At 37.3% G+C, this 14705-nt stretch overlaps 1 protein-coding gene across 2 annotated transcripts in view; it reads right to left on the reverse strand.

The window, feature by feature from the left end:
- Positions 1-843: 843 nt before the first annotated feature.
- ELOVL5 (ELOVL fatty acid elongase 5) overlaps positions 844-14705 on the reverse strand; it is a 57953-nt gene continuing 44091 nt past the window's right edge. For both annotated transcript variants that reach the window (XM_007436204.4, XM_088137053.1), the window contains exons 4-8: positions 11090-11167; positions 6591-6762; positions 5406-5530; positions 2256-2390; positions 844-1394 (exon numbers count right to left, since the gene is read on the reverse strand). In XM_007436204.4, coding sequence (XP_007436266.1) covers positions 1266-1394; positions 2256-2390; positions 5406-5530; positions 6591-6762; positions 11090-11167 — 639 coding nt within the window. In that variant the 3' untranslated portion in view covers positions 844-1265. The remainder of the gene's footprint in view (positions 1395-2255; positions 2391-5405; positions 5531-6590; positions 6763-11089; positions 11168-14705) is intronic.

Raw genomic sequence — 14705 nt, forward strand, 5'->3', positions numbered from 1 at the left:
TTAAGAAGAACTCACAGCTGGTTCCATCTCAGATGTCACTGGCAGTTTTGAAAGGAAACCGCAACATTTTCAGGATGCAACACTGGGAACGTTTTGTGGGAGAAAGCCAGGCTGGCCTCCCCAAGCATCCAGTAATGCTTAGAGAGTCAGCATCCCATTCCAGACACTGCCTAAGCAAAACTGAAGTTTCCATTACTAATTATGAAACGTTAATTGAGCAAAAATCGTTTTAAAAGCCAAACTGCTGCAGACTTGCTATAATAAAACAAGAAAAATAGCGAGTCCTGACAAAACTAAATGGCCATTTATTTCAGCAATGGTTTCATTTCAAACAGAACTTATATAGAAGTGTGAGTCTGCCTACTATTGCACATCAGACAGCACACTGTGTCTCTTTGATTTGTGAAAGGAATTAAACAATGCCGCACCTTGGCTGAAGGAAATGCCTCCCTCAAAACAGGCTGTTCACATACTGCGCCAATGACACCTGGTGTTCATGAAGTGTTTACAGGTGAGGGCCCTGCCTTTTCTGAGTTACTACTTCCATAGTAGATAGAATATACATTTCTATATTCTACACCTGAAGATAGCCTTTTGTGAAAAGGGTAATTAAGGAGGCCATATAACTGATTTGGAAGTATAATCACTTCGCAGGAAATGAACAAGGCCATACGCTTGAATGAAAGGGAAACCAACATGTATATGTATCTGAACTTTTCATCCATGACCCTGTGCTTCTCTGCCCTGTGAGAAGCTGCTCCCTTAGAATGAAATAGTTCCATACATTTTCAAACTGGTAATAGGATTTGGGCCCTGCTTTTATTTTAATTTAAGGCATGTGTGTTTTAAACTACTGAAAAAAAAAAAAACTTAAATTTCCTTGTACAAATTACAATAACATGCACTATCTACAGTTAAAAATATGAGTCTGAATTACAGTTTTGTAATTATGAATCCTAATTCAGCACCTATAATATTGACTAGTAAGGCAACAGCAGTGTCTGTCGTACTACAATAATACTTCCTTCCACAGTTTATGCTTCAGTCTATGGTCATCCAGGATTATCAACGTCATCAACTTTAGCTTATGGATAGTTTCTAGGATGTTTTGCACTGGTTAAATCCTACATAAATCGACACTATTCTAGGCAGGAATAGTTACAGTTGCTGTCAAGAGTTATCAGTGCACAACACATATTGTGCTTACAATCAGATTTTGTTGTTGTTGTTGCCTGGGATATCAGAATAGTTTCTCAGTTTGGTCTTCAATCCTTCCTTTGTTTTCTTTGCTTCACATTGTTCTCAAAAGAAAAGCTATTTGTGTACCCGTTCATAGCAGCTGCAGAACCATTCTGATATTCTTTCCTTCTGGAGGCTGCTTTTTTGTTGTAAGTCTTTAAAAAACAACACAAAGACACACAGACACAGGTCAGCAATAGCTTTTGCCACAGTATCAAAGGGAAGGGGAAAATCAGTTGGTTTTTAGTACAAAAGCACCCCTCCTCTTCTCAGACTGTCTTAAGGTGCTGAGTCTGATTTGTGATCATAATTAAGGTTTGCTCAAACTATAGTCTCTGCAATGAAAAAGAAACTATAGTTTATTGCAAAATGTGAACAGAACCTTCTCTTTGTACATCCTATTGGCAGGGGGATGCTCCTACTAATTCAATTCTCCTAATTTCAAGGAGATCCAAAGGGATTCCCAACTAAATCTGGTTGTTATCAATTCTCCTAAGAGTCTGGGATATCCTATCAAAGAGAATCAGATCGAGCTGTAACAACTTTATATCCCCACCATCACTAGAGAAAGAAAAAGAGACAGATCATGCAATACTTACTTCAAAAGGTCCATTTAATTAAATCACTACATAATCTTTTAGAACAATATTTAGTATCTTCTATCTTTACAATAGAAGATGCCTGCTAGGACTGCAATGTTTCAGATTTGAAGGCAAAAAAGGTGTTTTGAGCATATGGGGGCACAAAAGGCTGTAATTCCTTAAAGCAGCTGTGCCTTTTCCTGGGATCACACAGCAGTTGCTGAATGATCCTGAAACTGGGAGAAGATATGTTCGGCTTAAGGAACTGTAGACAAATGCAATACTGATAAAAAGACAGACTCTCCCATACTAGAATCCAACTATCCACACATTTAAGAAATATACTCTGATACATGAACCTTCTAGTAACATTTTTTAAAATTGGTGATTACCATCACACTCCCATACTCCTGGAAAATAGCTAACTTAACTTACCTGAATATAGAAATTTGTGAAAAGGATAATCAAGGAAATCATATAACCAATTTGGAAGTATAACCATCCCAGAGGAAATGAACAAGGCCAAATGACCCCACAGCTTGTCTGGAAGATTGTCAGAACAAATTGAATCTGCAGGGTAAGAGGAGAAAATGGTTATTTAAGGAAACAGCAATGGTGTAGTAGCCAAGCAGAGCATGAATGGAAACATGATAAACCACTTCCTACACTCCTGTTAAAATCTGTATCACAGCACTCCATTCCTAAAAGTTCAGGCTAACTGGAAGATAGGTACTTTTGACATTCAATTAAACTCAAGAACTATTATATAAAACATGAAGAGAGATTACCAAAATGGTAAAGTGACAGCTGTCAGAATGATCAGGGTTTAAACATATCTTGTCATGAGTCTCAAGGCACTAGGAGTCATTTCCAAATCCCTACAGGGACTGGAAAGAAGTTGAGCAGTTTCTCTCCGAGTGAGATTAGCATGGCAATGCTTGACCAAAAAGATGGTTGGCCATAATGTATCTAAGAGGCCTGAAACAGCGATCATGCTGAAAGTGGCCCAGATGTCCTGCCATATGGAATCCCTCCCATCTGACACAAATTGGGACCTCCAGTCTGTCAGATTGCTCTTACAAAAATAGGCACTTTTAAGAGCAAGAGCAGGCAAGTTTTATTCCTTCCCCCTACCCCCACATTAGAACCTGCATATTTTCACAACAGGGTTCCCCAATAGTTGAGTATATCTGATTGTTCAGTATATGCTTGGTTTGGGTTTTTTTGTTTTTTGTTTTGTTTCTGGAGCCTCCGAGTCAGTGTTGACTCCTGGCAACTGCCTGGATGAATCCCTGCAGTTTTCTTGGCAAGATTTTGGAAGTGGTTTGCCACTGACTTCTTCCTAGGGATGAGGGAAAGTGGCTGGCCCAAGATCACCCAGCTGGCTTTGTGCCTAATGCAGGACTAACACTCACAGTCTCCCTGCTTCTAGCCTGATACCTTAACCATTACAGAATCTGCAACTGTCTTGCTAGATAAGTTAAATTAATATTCTTGGAAAGGACACTAGCAAATTGTGAAACATCAGGTCAGGGGTCCTAATAACATCACTGGTGACACCTGCAGATGGTAACCGCAAGACCTTCCAATTAAATAAAATACTGATTTTAAATTTAAAATAAATTATCAAAATCTCCTGAGATCACCAAGTGTCACAACGTTTGATGTTTGCAGTGAATACCTTGCCAATTTTAAGTGAGACTCCCATAATCTTGCAAAATGTTGAACTTTTGTTGTTGTTGCTGAAGCTTATAAAGTCATGCAATGATGCCCAGCAGCTGAAAAAAGTCTGCCTATCTCTATGCTAGCAGTACATCATCTACTGTCCATGTAAACTTAGAGCAAGTACCAAACAATAATTGACTAGGACATGCATTCACCTTTCTTATTCTATAGAGTAGGGCAAAAGTTCTCAAACTCTGCAGTGCTGTGACCCTCAAAAGTGAAAAAATGAATTTTTGCAACTCTACCCTCCCTATGAATGAAACTAATGGTTCACTTGGGGTTAGAGCTGAGCAAGGAATAAATACACTGCTTAGTTTTCATCATTAAATATGAATCTATATATAAAGGAGAACAACAATGATGCCTTCCAACTTTTAAAAATGAAACTATCTCATTGGAAATAAGGAAAAAAAAGCCAATAAAAATTAAAACTGATTTTTAATGGGAAAGATAAGCTTGCTTACTTTTGCATAATTCCTGAAATAATAAGTTTCATTTTAAAGACAACCATTGTCATTCACCAAAGTCAAGATGATAAACAGAAAATGGCATTGTTTTAAATCAGCTTCTCTTAAACTGTTCTTAAAATCATGCAGCTTGCAAAACACAAGCAGGCTGTAAGTTGCTTTTCTTGCTTTCTTTCCCAGTGGGATCACATGGAGGTTTCATTTGCAGCCAATCTTTGTTCCTTTTTATCTCCTCCCTTCCCCTACATCATAATTCTCTCTGCAGAATGAAGCTTAAGTCACCTAGTCAAAGCCCTCCAGGCATGACGATTCCTCCTTTGAAAGAGAAATGAGGTATGTTAAAAAACAAAACAAAATGAACACTCAGGCTTCTCACGCTCTAGAACTACTTCAAACTGATAAGCCTGCTGGAAAAAGGAATCTCCATCTGCTGAGTAACACTAGACTAGAGGCATGGTGGGATAAAATTAATTGGCATCAGCATTCTATCATTACAACTTTATTGAAAAAAGATGGGAGGGTGGAAGTTTTGTTCTGTCGATTTTGAGTTTGGCTCTCACCTACTCTAAAAATTTCCCCTACTTTTGGAATAAAATCCCCTTCCCCCATTACAATATATTGATAAAATACTGGTTTTATTTACACAGTAATTTCTATGTAAGCCCAGTTGTTGACAGTCATTAACTGTGGTTGATTTTGATGATGTATTGTTTCATTATATCAATTTAATTATATTGTTATTGAGATTCTGTTTTTGCTGAGCACCTTTGGGACTTGGGGTGAACTAGAAATGCTGTCAAAAAATAATCTAGCAACTCTCTGAGAAAGGCATTTAATTCTACTTTATAGATACAGAAATAAGACATGAAGAAATAAACGGCCTGGATAAAATCTCACTGTAACAAATCTCATTTTAATGTATGGAGACAGTGCCTTCATCAAGATCTCTGTATTTATTGCAAGACATAGAAAGGAGCTCTTCAGTTGTACATGCCTTGCATGCATACTAAAGGGTGGGGCACACACCTGAGCTTCTGCACTTCTAAAAACTGCTGTGAAAATCAAAGAACAGGGCATTGAACTGAACATTATTTTCACTGGGAAAAGGATTCCCATAGCCTAGGCAAGTTACTATCAGGTCATACAATGAAACTGGATGTGCTCACATGGCATGCTTTGTCACAGCATGGTTTCACTTTGTGTAATATAATGTGTCCACAACCAAGACTGTGCTTAAGGCAAACAGCTTTAACTACAATCAGAAGCCAGGAATTTTAGTTGGCCTGGGCCCATATGGGTTAAGGTATCATACAAACTTACTCACAAACTTTTCTTCCCAAAGAGCACTTGCTGGTTTTTGTTCAGAAAAGCAACTGTAGTCACTACAACTCACCAGCTGTCCCTGAGTGATGTATTTCTTCCACCAGAGATATGGACGCATAGATGGAATAGCAGATAGTCCATAGTAGGAATACATGAGGACATGAATAAAGCTGTTAAGAGTGGCACCAAAATATGCTATAGGTTATAAGGAGAGAGAGAAAATCTTAAAGTTAATGATAAAATATATTGTTTTAAAAGTTGGTCTAAAGAAATGGTAAAATTAATCCTGTACAAACTTTTAAAACTTATACATGATTAAAACAAAATTAAAACTTGGAAACACTAAGGTTTAATATCACATCTGAATTTGAACTGCTTGTAACCTTTTTAATTACATATAAGATGGTTTTCTCCCAAAGCTGCTTAGATTGTGGTTTCTAGAGAATGCTACAAATTGTAATAGAACACTGACTTTGTTTATAGGCCCTAATCCAGTTGTATACATCAACATGTATTTCAGTCTAAAACAGTCAGTTGTCAACCTGCACAGCAATGGAGACAGAAGACTCATCTATTCACATCATACTTTGCATCTGAGTATGTACCAAATATGAACTCTGAAAGCACAGTTCCTGATTTAGTGAAAGTGACTGATTCCTCATCTCGCTCATTTGCTGGCCTGGTGCAGATACAGTATCTGATGCTGGCAGTGTGGAAGCCTCCAGACTGCATGAGCATCTAAACAACATGTTTCCAAGTGTGACATCAATGTGCAGCTGCTACCACATAGAAAGCTTTTTGGCAGCTTCTGCCTGGCACTGTTTTTGACAGTCTGATATCTATTTCCAATTGTAAGTCAGAACATCTACAACAGTGCAAGTTGGCAGGGGACAAATATCTGACAAAATATAAAGCTAAACAAAATAAGACAAAGAAGTAACAGTCAAGGGCAAAAGGTGACCGTGAAAGAGTTAACCTTTATCCATTGGCCCCACCTTTGGTGACTAAGAAAAAAAAAAAGGTTATACCAATTTAACAACAGCTTGGATGACCATCATTATGAACTTTATAAACAATTAAAAACAAAATAGAAAAAAAATCCTTTCAATCTAGTAAATGTTATGTTGAGAACTGACTGTATATAGATATATACATATGATCACTTCTCTTTTAAAGTGAAATTCTTCCAGAAGCATGCACATGCACATGCGCGCACGCACACACATCTCCCATCCTGAGTCACAAGAATACTTACAGTGGCCACAAGGCACCCAGTTCATAACAAACCACCAAATATTCAACATAGTTGCATGGTGGTACACATGAAGAACTGTGATTTGGTGGTTATTTTTTCGTAATATAAAGAAGAAAGTGTCCATAAATTCGATGAGCTTTGAGAAGTAGTACCACCAAAGGACCCGCATAATCTGGTAAGAGGAGAAATAGTTCAGATGTTTGCTCCACAAAGACATGCAAAATAAAAACTTGGGACATATATATGTCCCTGCCTCAAAGACAGGTGCTTCTTGGACAAGATCCTAGTGATCAGTGCTCCTACTGATCCATGGTCTGCTAAACCATGGCTTCATTCAGTAGTGTTCTGTGCTTCCAAACTCAGGACAGTTTCACAGCCAGGTGTTAATCTTACAGAGAAAGCTGTTTAAAGGAAAGGGAGATGCTCCACTGGGTAGTCCAAACACTTTGGGCATGTCTGAAGTAGCTGTCTGATTATAGGTATAAAATAGAAGCTGTGACTAAAGTAAAAGACACTGTGATTTTAAGCCGATTAAAATGTAGCTCAGGTGCATCAAAACTCACAAGGGAAATATTTAATCCTCACATTGCTACGGAGATCCCTGAACAATCTGAGCAAACATGAATTAAGGCCACTGTATTCCCTAAGCTTTTGCCAGGTTGGAGAGACTGAGGATGGTTGATACGAAGGGAGATAACTAGTTCTGAACAAGCTACATGCAACCATATTATGAAATAGCAAGCTAGCCTATAACTGCAGCCCAGGATGAAATCTGAGTCAATTAAAATTAAGTTACAGGACAAAGAATGATTAAGCTCATGCTTAAGAATTTGCAAGCAAGTATGAATTAGGCAAGTAGATTGACCCCCTACCAACTATATGATGGATATCTGATTGAAGAACAGATACAAGGAAGAGGGTCTTTTTGACAGAAACCCCACAAATAAGGAATGCAGTACAAGCTTTTAGGAAAAGCCTCAAGACTAATTTCTTTTCCTTGGCATTATCCAGGATTATGGATGTTGTAGCTTCAATTGTTTGGGGAATTTTGCAATTCTAGCATTTTAAGGGATGAGATGTCTGTTATATTATTGTTACTGGCTTTTAGTAAGTTGTGATATTTATTGTTCATTCGTTTGTAAAAGGGTTTTCTTCCTAATGTTATGAAATTAAGATAAATAAATATATTTCTTGTGCATTAAATCTGTCACTACATATGAGTCACTTTGTATACCCTAAAGTGGAAAATTAACCTTTAGCTTGCTTCATTTTAATGTTTCAGAATTTTTTTTAAAATCCCACAATCACCCCCCTCTCAAGATTGTGCAATCTCTTTTTCCCTACTTCAGAGAAACATTTCAACACCTGGTTATGAAAAGAAAGAAATGGTTGGGACTGATGAAATTTTTAGTCTCAAACAAATGAAGAGACTCAGATTGAGAAGTCAACCATACACCATTTACAGAGTACTGAAAAGCTGTTTATTCCTTTTGCAGATAATTCCCCAAGAGCCATAGTGATAGATTACTGCGGCTGATTACATATCGGTTCCAAATCCTATTCAGTCACAGAATTATCTTTCAAACATTACAACTGTTGATAACATAGTTATAACACTTGACATACAGGTAGTCCCCAGTTTAAGAACAAGTTCCGTTTCCAGGGTCTGTCCTTAAGTCAAATTTGTATGTAAGCCAGAACAGTATTATTGTATAATACTGTATAAGTAGTATTGTGTAATGAACTCGAACCATTGTGTATTTAACTCAAATCATTGTGTATTTAACTCGAATTTTGCTACAATAGGCTCCATTCTTAACTATGGACCATCCTTAAAATGGGGCATTCTTAACCTGGGGACTACTACCTGTATTCCCTGTGTTTGATACAGTACTCTGCTCTGTTTGGAAGAAAGGCAGGATACAGATGCTCAATTCAAATGTCATTATGTTAGTCAGATAATACTAAGTCGATATTTTAATTTGGGAAGAAGATCTGAACCAGTATTTCCTTGTTAGTATGACACAAAAAAGCAAGGTTAAGGGACCTGGCTCCTTTGCTGATGCCAAGAGCATAATAGAAGTGGGGAAGACAGACAGAGTGTAGGATTATAACTTGTTTTGGGTCTGAGCAATAATTTGACAGGCCAAGATTCTGAGCACGAATCAATCTAAAAACTCATAATAAGAGTTTCTGCAAACTAAAAAAAAAATAATGGTACTGAAATTTCAAAACAATAATATCCACTGAAATGACCACATGATAAACACTTGTCAGGATTTTACCAATCCAGAGTACAATTGGGAAAGTGCATATTTGAATATTGCACAGATAATGGCTCACGTCCAAGTTCTAACTTAGCCTGCTTTGATGTGCTCATTTTAAAATGAAATTTTAAAAAATAGCATACTCAGTGATTATCCACAGGCTCCATAGAACCATTAGGAGTGTACCAATGCTTCTTCTAAATATCATATCAGACTAAGGGAGACTTTAAAATCCCACAAATAAAGGCTAACGATTTAAAATAGAAGAGGTGGTCTATTGATTCCTGTAATTGTAATATTCCACTATTTTTAGTCTGACTTTAAGAACAGAATCCTTCCAAGGAGACCCATCGAAGAAATGATAACACAGAACAGCAATTACAAGTAAGCCAGCAGCTCCAAAATACAATTTAAGAAAAAGCCAAGAATAAACAAAGAAACAGAAAAAGGCTTTGAAGTTTGGAATGGAATAGATTAATGGATAAAGACTGGAAGGAATGGATGAGATCACAATGGAAGCTCATCAGCCCCAAGAAAGACTCAAAGAGGATTTCTCAAGATTTCTGACATCTCTCTTCATCCTTCAAAAAATCTACATATATGAAAGACTGTCCTGTTTCACACAATTAATCTACAAAACAGACAAGTCAATGTGAATCAGAAAAGCATATTCCAAAGGAGAGCAGGATGGGCATTAAAAGCATATTTCCTAATAAAACCAAAGCAAACCACGTGAACAACTCTTTGGAGGTCTTAATTAAGATGTACTCCCTGTTTCCGCAATGCAGCCAAACTGTTATGGACTCACTAATTTATGGGGAGTTTAGAATGTTGCTCCTGTTTTTGACCTAATTTTCCTCAGATTAGGTAATGAGCTGTGCATTACAGATTTCTTGCACCATTTCCTTAAGAGGGTATGAGATATTTAATTCCCTGCCACTAGTTGTGAGTATTCTTCCATTTGAAGTATTGTAATTGTAATGCTTGCGTTTCATCAGAAGTGTGCTATGAAAAAAAAGTGCTGAAAATGAGGGAATAACACTTGAATTTCTATTGCATACTTACAGGCTTTCATGGATAGTGCTATGTTCAGCATTATATTTTGAGCAAAGGCAAGTTTAAAAAAAGATTTCACATTTTAAAGGGGATTATTTTTTAACTACAGACTTACTTGGAATTGCTTTTTAAGAGGGTTTTGCTTATACAAAAATCTTTCTGGGTAATCCAGAAACATTCCACATTCCATTTCTTGTAGGAAAGACAAAATAAAAAGTTCCCATTGTGGCCTCTTTTTGCTCTAATGTGTGCGATGTGAAGCATTTATTAGCGCTGTATCAGGAAGGCCCAGGCCCTATTCCTCACCCAGTCTTAACACACTCAGAGTGACCTATCAAGCCCTTCCATCTGAATCTGACTCATGGTGGTTAGGAAATTGGAGTGCATAAAGTAAAGATTATGCTCGCAACAGTGGTCCAAACTTGTACAGTATATTCTTGCAGTTGTAATCTTCAATAAAATGACTATTAAAAAAACCTTGTACAGTATATTCTTGAATAGATCAGCTAATAAACTAAATCAGCTGATTTAGAGTGTAGTACCACCCAGGCCATACTGCATTTTAAGCAGCTAGTTCTGACATTTTCTCTCAGTTACTGCATAAAAGCAAACCAAGTGAGTTTTATTGCAGACTAGTTTACCTGCTTCTCCAACATTACTAAGCCAAGTTATATTAGTAAATCTTTCCCATACAAGAACAACACACATCCTAAACAGATGTGCTTCCCACAATCCTGGTTGAATTGAGAGAGAGCAAGTTATCTTTCAAGACATATTATGGGCTACATTACTTATAAATCCTTGATAGCTTGAATGATTTTTAGACCTCCTGCAAACTTTCTTCTTCAAACTCTTAGGATAGGTCTTTATTTAGAGATATGTACATATGCATTGCTTTCTTTTTCGAAGCACCATCAAGCAACACAAATTAAAGCAGGCTCTTTCCTTCAGTAGCCTTTACTGACTGATGATTTCCAGACAAGGTAGACTTCAGTCATGCTAGCTGGGAATTAGGGGAATGAATTCTCAGCCTATCTGGAAAACACCAGGTTGGGAAGGCAGAGCTAGAAGAGCGTCCTTCCCAAATAAGCATGCTCACACATGTAAGAACTGCACTGACCTTCATTCCCAGCGCAAGAGGTAAAGCAAAGCAGCAGAGTCAGCTTAGAATCTTACCTTCATATCAGCTTCACCTCCACTGTGCGTATCCTGACAGAAGAAATTGTATCCTCCTTCCCATACTCCTGTCACCAGCTAGTGCAAAAGAAACATTCAGTCAATAGACAGCAGTGGACCTGTACAGGTACTTACAAATGATACCACCAAAGTTTGAAGATTACAAATCATGAAAGAATCCAAATCATATCCATGACAGCTTAGAGAAAGAACGAGTGGTGGGCATGCTTATCCCATAAAGCAGGGAGATTCACCCCTTCTCCATCTTTTTGCCACACTTCCTCTTTCTCTTTCCATCTGAAGAACAGTTGGAGGAAGGACAAAAAATCCTAGCAAAGTCTGAACTGAACACTTGCAAAAACCTTCTGATATTACATGGGAGGAGGTTTGCCTTTGGCCTTAGGACCAAAGAAGATCCCCACTCAAAGTAATTTTAACAAAGGTTGAAATAAACAGGCTTCTAAAGAGATTTGAATATCAAAGAGGGATGGATTTCCATTTCCTATACATATGTCTTTTATGTGGTCAAACAGGGTCTGATGATTTCCAAAATGCAGATTACAGAACCCTGATTTACCAGAAGAAAAGAAGAATTAGGAACACACCATAATCAATTCTCACATTTTCAAACATGCAATTTGTTATGCTAATGCTAGATAGGTTTCTCTTATCTCTAAAACAGGGTGAGAGTTAAGTTTATATTCCAAGGTATTCTTCTGTTATGCTTTCCATCAACCTTCTATTTTAAGTCTCCTTGCTGATTTGCACATGAAACAAACAATTAGAATTTTAAATTGGACTAGCCTGTATGTTCTCCAGCTGTTGTTAATTATAAACAAACAAACAAACAAAATGCAGGTCAATAGCAATGTTTCTAGTTTTTTTAAAGAATGCCTCCTGAGAAGCAGCTTCATTTATTACAGCTTCCATGGTTCTCCTCCCAACCCCCATCCCCAAAAAAGGAGTCAAAAGGACTAACCATAATATTTGCAGCAATTTATGTTAAGTAGCTGGTATGAACTTATTTCTATCTGTTACCCCACATGTGTGAGATTATTTTTTCTACATCAGGGGTTCCTAAACTTTTTGCCATCACATGTCCCTATAGAGTAATCTTAATATACACACCTCCCCTAAAAATCCAAACACCAAAATGAACACAAATGAACAAAGAAAACAATACAATAACATTTTGGGAAAGGTGGATTTATTGTGACAATGCAACTAAAAGGTTCTTCACACCTCCCCTGGACTCTGTCTGCACCTCCCAAGGGCGGTGCACCTCACAGTTTGGGAAACCCTGTTCCACATGCTAGTTGCACTTGATTTGAGCTGCACAGAGCCTATCTTATGTGGTACAGGGGTCAGACTGCAAATCTATGACTGGAAAGATCCAAGTTCAAATCCAAATTAGCTATGATGCTCCTTGAAGCACCTGCCCCCATTCAATCTTAGAATAATCTATTTCATGGACTTAATGTAAACAAAACATGAAGGGGAATACTGCTTAGATGATTACCATAGGTCTCTGGAAGAACAGTTAGATATATATCACATTTTGGCAAAATAGGCATACATACAGGTATTCTGATATCCTTGTCTTTAAGAAACAAGTTAAAAACTATCATTCATGAAGGTGCTAAAAGGGGAATGATCAGCAACAATTTCAGTGTCAAAGTATTTGATCCAGAACACATAACACCAATGCTGTTATCTCATTTCAACATTAACTTTGACATAGCAAATATGTCCAAGTGGAAAAACATACACTAATCTCTCCTAGATAAATAAATTGCACAATTGAGCTGTATGAAATTTTAATAAGTTACACTTCTTTGATAAGTCCTGTTTTGTTGTAGGTTGTGGTTTTTTTCTTACAAAGCAATATCACAGGGGAAAATCCTAGAGTTTTTTTCTACAGATGCAAAGCTTTTCTTGGGAAGTGTGAGATTTTCAACTCTTCTGTTTTCTCCAACTCTTTGGAGCAGGGGGGAATTCGGAGACTGCACTGGAGACTGTTTTTCTGAATAAAACCTTCTTTAGCGGAATCCACTGAGCTGGATTCCAGCATAACCTTCTATTCTATGGAATTTATTTATCTTACACTTTCAGCTATCCTTTTCAAAGGTATGGGAAAACCAAAGCATCTTACAAAGACTTCCTATTTAGTCATTATTTAAGACCAAACTAAACAGCAATAGAGACTACATCAAGGACTTTCAGGCATTTTTGTTGGGGAAAAAAAGGCTTGGAATTCCAATTCAAACTACAGCATGCCACAAACCCTCGGACAACTAGAGGAAACTGAAGTATGTCCTGTAAAGTACCAGCTATGTTCAAAATAGTATGAAAGTCCTGATTTGCTTATTTTCAGACACAAAGAGATTTTTGAATCTGGGCTGCACAAGCAGCTGCCAAGTCCAACAGTCTTGCAAGAGACCACTTCACGTTATCTGCTTAAACTCCATACCTAATTTTCTTTAAATGCTCATAAATGACATTTCAGGGCCATCCCCTCATAAAGTGGTGAGTCTATGTGGTCTATATATAAATAAAGAGGATGAACACATGAACAAACTGGATATAGACTGGAATATCTAAATAAAAAGAAAATTATAAACAAAGCCATAGGACTTAAGTATAGAGAAAGACAGATAAATCTCATAGTCTAAGAAGCGTAAGGGAAATGCAGCTGGGAACAGACATGTTTCAAAGTGCATTTGGGAGTCATACTAGAAGCTAAATATAATTCATGCAGAAAAGAGTTCCACATCCGTAAGGCCAGCACCGAGAAAGCTCTACTGTATATGCAGTGAATCTCCACTATCACTTGTAACGTGATCATGATTAATTTGACCTCTTTCCTCCTTTACCTCATATAGCATAAGAACTAGCAACTTCCTCCTGAAATAGAACGGCTGTTCTGCATGTCCTTGCTCCTAACTATATACAGTAAATAAATAACACAAGACTATATGCTATGAGATAGTATCATGCCAAAATTAAATATGGTTTCCTGAAATACTGCAAGTGCATGGAAAAATACATTTATGTATAGCCTGTCTAATTTAAAGAAGACTTCTGAATTCCACAAAATAAAAAATGTATGTGTTAAAGTATGTGCACTCTACATGAAGTGACAGAGAAAGTGTTCTTGCCTCTCCTGTGATCAGATACATCTCATATTGATATGTGGGACACAGTCTGTGAATGAAGCTTACACTCATATAGTACAAAACATATAAGCAATGTCTTACAAGTTCACACTCCATTTGAGGACAGTTTGGTGGACGCCTGGGGATGATATTTTTAATTCCCTGCCCTATAGAACAGCCTCTTCCCAGAGTTCAGATTGGGGACAAAATTGCCTTCATTCTAGAAAGTAGCCAGGACAGAGTTATTCCAAAGCCCTATGAAAACTGTGGGTGCCCATGTGGGTTAGCACTATCTCATGTTAAAATTATGTTTGTAGCTGTCTCTTTTAGAGTATTTTTCTTGGGTTTTTATCTCTATTGTTTCATTATCTTATTGTGGTAAACCATCAGGAATCTAGTAGTAAATAAACGTGAGACATAAATAAAATAAGCAACAGACACAAAACAGGAAAACTAGTGCT

Source organism: Python bivittatus, unplaced genomic scaffold (assembly GCF_059951505.1).
Source record: "Python bivittatus isolate LINGU-HERP-01145 unplaced genomic scaffold, Pbiv_v1 ctg000020_np1212, whole genome shotgun sequence".
Taxonomy (NCBI): Eukaryota; Metazoa; Chordata; class Lepidosauria; order Squamata; family Pythonidae; genus Python; species Python bivittatus.